This window comes from Hemiscyllium ocellatum, chromosome 48 (genome assembly GCF_020745735.1).
Source record: "Hemiscyllium ocellatum isolate sHemOce1 chromosome 48, sHemOce1.pat.X.cur, whole genome shotgun sequence".
NCBI lineage: Eukaryota > Metazoa > Chordata > Chondrichthyes > Orectolobiformes > Hemiscylliidae > Hemiscyllium > Hemiscyllium ocellatum.
Genome location: NC_083448.1, coordinates 11,586,972 through 11,595,173, shown reverse-complemented (window position 1 = coordinate 11,595,173; position 8,202 = coordinate 11,586,972). Strand labels below are relative to the sequence as shown.

Below are 8,202 nucleotides of genomic sequence, written 5' to 3'. Positions count from 1 at the left end.
AAGTTTTACAAGAATATTGCTGGGGTTGGAGGGTTTGTGCTATAGGGAGAGGCTGAATAGCCTAGGGTTATTTTTCCTGGAGCGTTAGAGGCTGCGGGGTGACCTTCTAAAGGTTTGTAAAATCATTAGGAGCCTGGATAGGGTAAATAGACAATGTCTTTTCCCCACGGTAGGGGAGTCCAAAACTAGGGGCCATAGGTTAATTTGAGAGGGGAAAAACTTTAAAAGGGACCCAACAGGCAACACTTTTTCACAGAGGCTGGTGAGTGTATGGAATGAGCTGCCAGAGGAAATGGAGCAGACTGGTACAATTACAACATTTAAAAGGAATCTGGAGTGGTATATAAACAGGAAGGGTTTAGAGGGATACTGGTCAAATGCCGGTTAATAGGATTGATTTATTTAGGTTATCTAGTCTGCATGAACAAGTTGGACTGAAGGATCTGTTTCTGTGCTGTACAGCTCTATGACTCTAAGTGTTTTGAACACATCACATGACCATGTTATAGAGTAGTAGCCTGAGTAAGGCAGCTCCTGACAGTATCTGTCACACCACTTCCATTGGAATCTGGGTGTGCTTCCTAGGTTGTATTTTCACTTGGGGAAAGTTCTGCTCTGTTTGGATCAGTGCTGTATTGTATTGATTGATTGAAGGATCAAGACTCTTAGGCTGCAGATCTTAGGTACTAAATTACAGTGAAAGACAGAATGGGCAGATCAATGGCAAATGGAATTTAATGAAGAGATCTATGACTCTATGACCTGATTGCTTTTATACTATGGACAGTGTAAAATAAAGGGGACAATTCTTTCGGGGTTTGGGAGTACAGAAACCTGAGTGTTTGTCTGCATGAACCATTGGAAGTGGCAGCACAAATTGACAGAACATTGAATAAATAACATGCTTTCTTTTATTTTATCAATCAGAACAGAGAACATAGATTAGAGGTTTGGAAACCGTGCATGGGTAATAAGTAGTGGGTCAAAGTAAGGTTTAGGTATAGGCACGGGCTTGGTGGGCTGAAGAGCCTATTCCTGTCTGTATTGTCTGCATAATATTGATGGAAAGATCAAGACCAGAGGGTGCAGATTTCATGTCATTGAACAGAGGGAAACTTTTGTGAAGTGTGAGTTTTTACGATCTCCAATGCACTGCCTGAGAGTGTGATCGAGAGAGGTTTAATTGAAGCACAGAAGATGAAATTGGATTGTTATCTAAAATAAAAAATGTGGTGAGTTATGAAGAGAAGGCGGGGAGTGGCTCTAATTTAACATTTCATTCAGGGATCCAGCAGAGACATGACAGATTCTGTGGTGACACTGTAGTGAACATGTTGGGATTATAATCAGAGAATCATAGAAGTCCTTCAGTGTGGAAACAGGCCCTTTGGCCCAGCAAGTCCACACTGACCCTCCGAAGAGTAACCCATCCAGGCCCATTGCCCTATTACTCTACCCTAATTACCCCTTACTAATGCACCTAACCGACACATTCCTGAACACTTTGGGCAATTTTGCATGACCAATTCACCTAATTTGTACATCACTGGATTGTGGGAGGAAACCAGACCACAGGGAGGAATCCCATGCAGGCATGGCTAGAATGTACAAACTCCACGTGGTCTTTTAGATCAGTTTGTTGGTTGCCAGTTCAGTTCAAGCCCTGGTTACTGCCTTTTTAAATCACATGCTGAAAGGAAGCCAGAAAGCAGCTGCAAATCATTGTGAGATGAAGTGAGTCACAATCTTTCAATGGTCTTCTGGCTCAGGGTAGTGTCCCTAACTTGGAGCCATGAAAGTCTGGGCTCAAATCTCAGCCATCCCAGACATGTGTTATTGCATTTCAGAAAGAATCGATTAAAAATATGTGATAGATAAAAAAAATTGTGATAAAATGGTCAAGGCATTTAAAATGTTGATTGCACATTTTAGTTTCTTGGGAGTTTTGTGGCGTACTGGTCGTGTCATGATATCTGAGCCAGGGGATTTGGGTTTGAGTCTCACCTGCTGAGTGGGAACATCTTTGAGTATGTTGACATGAAAATATTTAGATTTGAGAAATCGAATGGTAGAATCTTCTGAGATGCGTGGACTCTTGTGACTTGATGATAATAGTGAAGTGAGGGATTTATCACACCTTCAGGTGACAGATTGTGTTTGAATCCAGTTCATCTGCTATTAGTGGCCCACAACACCTCATGGACACTCAGTTTTGAATTGCTAGGTTTGTTTGAAATCTATGCCATTCCGCATGGTCGTATTGCTGCACAACATCATGTGGGGTTTTGTCACCTTGAAATCAGTACCATCTCCACAAGAATTGTGTGGAGAGTGCTCGAACCAATTCTGTCATGAACAAATGCATCTGCAATAAGCATATTGGTGAGACTGAGGTCAAGTTGCTCATCCATTGGTGTTGGTGCCCTCCCCACCTGCCACATACACAGCTTAGCAGCTCTGTGCTTTAAGAATTTGGACAGCTCGGTAAGTAGTCACCTCACCAAGCCACTCCAATGGTGGATATTTAATCCACCTTTCCTGATGCATTCTATGCCCTTGCCCCCTCAGTCCTCCTTATGGAGAAGGACTGATTCATCAGTCAAGGGGATGGTGAGTAGCAATCACTCAGGAGAAGGTTTTCTTACCCAAGTTTGTCCCAATGTGAATGAAATGTCATGAGGTCCAGTGACATTGCTGAGATGTCCTAAAATAATTCCCTGCTAACTTGTACTGCAGCTTGAGTTGGATAGGACATACCCAGGGTGGGTGATGCTGGCATCTGGGACATTGTAAGGTATGCATTCATGAGTGTGGATCAGTCAGGCTGTTGCTGGCTAATCTGTGAGACAACTCTCCCAATATTGACAAAGCCATAGATTTAACAAGGAGGATTTTGTAGAGGTGACAGCCCTGGTTTGCCATTGTCATTTCCAGGACCATGGTCAATGCTGAGCTAAGTGGCTAGTTTAATTTTTTTTTGTTTAAGATTTTGCAGCTGTTTTGACACAATTGTGTCACCTCGCTTTAAGTCTCATCAACTTAGAACAGTATATTTTCAATGTGGACCCAAGCCAGCTGGTGAAGGAACAAAATACCTTTAATGTGGCTGCAGATTATTAATCACTTGGTCTTTAAGCTCTATCACACAATAGTCTCATCTGTTCCCCCTTTCTATGTTCCTTGTCAATGAATTGATAAAGTAGCCCCAATAACCTGGGACATAACTTTCCATATTCACTTGCAGCAATTTTTCAGTGCTGCACTGATGTGTTGGCCTAGATTTTAAGTTAACCTCTGTGAAGTGAAATTTGAACCCATCAATTTATATCTGCAGAGGTGAGCAGGTGATCATGAGAATGGCGTGCACTCACAATACACTCAGGACATAACTCTTCGCCTGTTCTTCTACCAGTTCAGAATCCAACCTCCTTCCTCTTGGCCCTTCCCTGTGCGTTGGCAGCATGACCAAAGGAATGAAATTTTCGGTTAAAGTTCTCCTGTCCTGAGCACCAGTGAATAATGTTGGCTTATTGTTCTTGCTATTCTGCTGGCTCAGAGGTGATATTTTTAATCAACTTTTTAAGTGTCCCCTTCAGAGCAGGTGAGACTTGAACTCAGGCTTTCAGGCCAAAGATCTCAGTGTGCCACAAAAGCCCTGTTTTCTCAGAGTGCTCTGGGTTTGAGCAGAGACAATGTTAATCAATCAGTAAACATTCTGAGTGCACATCAATGTCAAATTCATTGCCCCATTTTTGTTTATTTGCAATTTTCCAACATTCAGTGTTATTTTCTTTAAAATTTCCTGTGGTGCCAAAAAATGTCCATATTACAGAGGAGGAAATGCTGGACATCTTAAAGTGCACAAAGGCAAATCAATCTCCAATACCTGATCAGATATATCCGAGAACTCTGTGGGAAGCTGGGGAAGAGATTGCTGGGCCCTTTGCTGAGATATTTGTATGATCAACAGCCATATGTGAGGTGCCAGAAGACTGGAGGTTGGTTAACATGATGCCACTATTTTGGTCAGGAAAAGCCATGGAATGATAGACCTGACATCAGTGGTGGGCAAGTTGTGGGAGGGAATCCTGAAGGACACAATTTACATGTATTGGAAAGGCAATGACTGATTAGGGATAGTCAATGTGACTTTGTGAATGGGAAATCTTGTCTTTTGAAGAAGGAATGAAGAGGATTGAAGAAGGCAGAGCAGTGGACATGATCTATATGGACTTCACTGAGGTGTTCACAAAGAGACCTTAGAGTGCAGGTTCACAGTTGCTTGAAATTGGAGTTGCAGGTAAACAGGGTAGTGAAGAAGGTGTTTGGTATGCTTACCTTTATTTGTTCACTACATTGAGTAAAGGAGTTGGGAAGTCATGTTGCGGCTGGACAAAAGTTGGCTACTTTTGGAATACTGTGTAAAATTCTGGTCTCCCTGATATTGGAAAGATGTTGTGAAAGTTGAAATGGTTCAGAAAATATTTACAAGGATGTTGCCAGGATTGGAGGATTTGAGCTACACGGAGAGACTGAATAGGCTGAGGCTGTTTTCCCTGGAGCGTCGGAGGATAAGGGGTGACATTATATAAGATTATAAAATCATGAAGGGCGTGGATAGGGTCAATAGACAAGATCTATAACCCGGGATGGGGGAGTTTAAAACTAGATGGCATAGGTTTAAGTTGAGAAGGGAAAGATTTAAAAGGGACCTGAGGGGCAACCTTTTCACACAAAGGGTGATGCCGTGTATGAAATGATTGCCAGAGGAAGTAGTGGAGGCTAGAACAACTACAACATGTAAAAGGCATCTGGTTGGGTATATGAATAGGAAGGCTTTGTAGGGACATGGGTCAAGTGCTGGCAAATGGGACTAGATTAATTTAGGATATGTGGTCGGCATGGGTGAGTTGGACTGAAGAGATTGTTTTTGTGTTGTACATCTCTATGACTGTAAATGACTGTAGGTCCCAAGGCTTGATTTTCTACAGGGTAAGGCCTTCTTCTCTTGCATGACTGATTGTTAGAAACTCTGTGATCCATTGTTCCTGCAGAACTGAATTGGCAATTCGAAGTTAGCCAAATCCAAGTACACTTTGGCAAGGTTACTGGTAGCTCACAATCGTACAGGGTGAAGCAACAAAGCTGAGTCCTTTGTGTTGTTCTGCCTGTCAATCAGGATCAGTGAATTCCCTTGATAGTAATCAATCATTTCTCCAATACTGTTAAACCACTAAAGCAGAAACCAAAAAAGGAGACAACATCAGGAGGAGCCACAAAACATTTATGGATGTTAGTTTGTGATCTTATCTGATGGTAGAAGTGTAAATAGGAGCAAGAAAAGGTAGCATAGTCCTTCAGTATCCGGATATCTTTAGCTTATTTTATGCAAAGAACACATTTAAAAGTTTCTTTAATTCTTTTATGTTGTTCATTTCAATAAACTTCTCCATAAGTCACTTATGTTTGGGTGAAACATTCTGCCTGGCTTTTCTTCCATAAGTGTCTGTGTTTTCCTAAGTCTGGATTGGGAACATAGTGATCAGTACTGATCAGAATCGACAGTGGTTTCATGGTCATCAAAGGGTCTTAATTTCAGATTTTTACTGAGTTCAAATTCAACTATATGTCCAGACTCAGGACATTACCTGGGTTTCTGGATTATCAATAAAACCACAAAGCTATCACCTCCCCAGTAAACCTAAAATTTAACAACAAACATGATACTGAGCATAAAAGAGAAAATGCTGGAAAATCTCAGCAGGTCTGGCAGCATCTGTAAGGAGAGAAAAGAGCTGACGTTTCAAGTCGAACTGACCCTTTATCAAAGCTGACTCGAAACGTCAGCTCTTTTCTCTCCTTACAGATGCTGCCAGACCTGCTGAGATTTTCCAGCATTTTCTCTTTTGGTTTCAGATACCAGCATCCGCAGTAATTTGCGTTTATGATACTGAGTGTGCCCACCTTGCTAAAGTGAAATGCAAACAGTTCTGAAAATGTTCCCAGTTCATGTGTCTGCATTCAATTTCTGTGGAGAGTGTGAAGGGACGTGGTGATAAGCTTGTACTCACCCGTTCTCCTGCTTTCTCCTTTCCAAGGACGCATTGCTTCCCGTATTCATTGAGGCGAATGGGAATGTTGTAAACCTTTCTTCTACATAACACTGCCAGAGTGTAAGGCTGGTTCTTGTCACCTCCTGAACTAGGCCTCACGAGGAAAGCCCCATCCTAAAATTTAGGTAAGTCACATATTAAAGGTGCACATCTGTTTTGGTCAGTTGGTTAGCACTGACTGAATTTCATTTCACTTGAGAAAGTTGGGTGAAAGACTCAGGCCACAGTGTTGGTCAGAACGAAACCTGAGAGTGGGTAAAGGTGAAGGCAAATCAAGAATGATGCCAAATGGTTTTAAAAGCCAGCTGTTTATCAAAAGGAAAGAAAGATTGACACCGTACAATTTTAAGAGTTAATGAGTGAACTGAGAAACTGGTGTGATCCACTTCAGTGAAAGAAAATTTGGAGGAGGACTAAAGACCAAGACTCAGGCCGATAAGTAAGTTGAGAGACATAATCTATAAAATGCTGAAGTTAACAGGAGGAAGTCAGAAACAGGTCCAATTAGATTCAAAACAAACAATGTTGCTAATTTGGCCTATGGTTACTTTGTAAGGAATGAAAAGATTTGCCCATTTTGTGGTATTGTTCAAATTGTGCACAACCATTGCAAACAGAAGTTTTTGAAGAAGAAACCTACAAACATGGTTAGGGTTATCTGGTGATCACCTTGCCATTTTCATGTAACGCAGCTTCTGCTGTCTTCCGATCACATTTACTTGAATACCAAGATTTGCTTGATAAATTGGTTGTCTGTGAAAACAAGAAGCACAAGTATGAAATGTACTTATTTATTGTATAGAACTTTCAACTTTGAAAGGTGTGTAAAATCAGGTTCCAACCTCCTGAAGTCAGGGTAAAATATACAATGGGTGATGGATCAATTAATGTTAAAAGCGAGGCTGAAAGTAGGGGGAAATCCAGACAAGTTAAAGTCAAATTTAATCAGCAAGTGAGGTTGCACAAAGTTTAATACACAGTTCAGCAGCATCTCCAGATGCTGGCGTGATTGGCCAAATTTTGCACATTGAGAAGCTGAGGTGAAGGGGTAACAATGCAAAGTACATTTGTCACCAGGATTGAAAAGCAGAGATGGAAGATAAAATAAGTTGACAGTAAAGTGATGGCAAGATTGTAGAATGGGAGAAAGTCAGCAAGTCATGTATTTCATCATTGAGAGGTACTGGAATAGACTTAATTTGAATCAGAGCTTTGCTGAGTTTTGGTCACATGATGATGAGGTTGTACAAAGGGAGGAAGAATATGACAAGTGGTGCCTTCGGAGCTCGACAAGCACAAGAGAAGATAGCCCTTTGGAGCACTGATCAAAGTAGTAGCTGTGAAATTGACAAAGGTTGTGGAGTTTCATTGTCTTGGAGCATCATTGAATGATATTATATGCAAAAATTCAGTCATTTCCATAACGTTTTACATTTGAAGGCATGGAAATCATACAAAGTGGTCACTCAAAAAGCAAGGCATTCTTTGGAAAGAAGCTGAACTCTATATTTTATACTTGAAGAGCGCAAATCAATTATCTCTGGTGAGGAAAAGGAGTTTGAGCTCCCTTGATGTACTTGAAGAATGTCCTAAATATTTCAAAATTCTTCACTTAAACAATCTTTATCGCTTTAAGAAACTTTGATTCAGAAAGAGTTAATAATGGAGATTCAGTTGTGAACTTAATGCTGGTCCTTTCTGTAGAATACTGCTTCAGTGCCTTTTGGACAGTGTCTCAGGAAGACATCTTTGAGTCAACAGAATGGATTGCAAAATTTAAAAGCAATGGACTTTATTGTCAAATGTCAGTTTTTTTTATATTAGTTGGATAAATTTATATCTCCAGCAGTAATATTTGTATCTCAGGAGTTAAATATAATAGAGCCACAAAGAAGACTTTGTAGAAATTATAGTGTGGCCTAGCCAGTCAGTAGTGGTGCTCTGCCTCCATCAAGGCAGGCATCTTAATGCCATGTGCTGATGTGTTCTCTACTTTTAGGTGTACTTTCCCCAATCCTCTCCTAGCTGTTCCTTTCTATTTCCAATAATCTTTTAAATATAAGTCTGTTTAATGGTGAATCATATTCCT

At 40.8% G+C, this 8,202-nt stretch overlaps 1 protein-coding gene across 2 annotated transcripts in view; it reads right to left on the bottom strand.

Annotated features, from left to right (window-relative positions):
• Positions 1–3,753: 3,753 nt before the first annotated feature.
• Positions 3,754–8,202, bottom strand: part of LOC132836881 (B-cell linker protein-like) — a 43,745-nt gene continuing 39,296 nt past the window's right edge. For both annotated transcript variants that reach the window (XM_060856440.1, XM_060856441.1), the window contains 3 exons: positions 6,783–6,866; positions 6,072–6,227; positions 3,754–5,233 (listed from right to left, as the gene is read on the bottom strand). In XM_060856440.1, the coding sequence (XP_060712423.1) occupies positions 5,117–5,233; positions 6,072–6,227; positions 6,783–6,866 (357 nt within the window). In that variant the 3' untranslated portion in view covers positions 3,754–5,116. The remainder of the gene's footprint in view (positions 5,234–6,071; positions 6,228–6,782; positions 6,867–8,202) is intronic.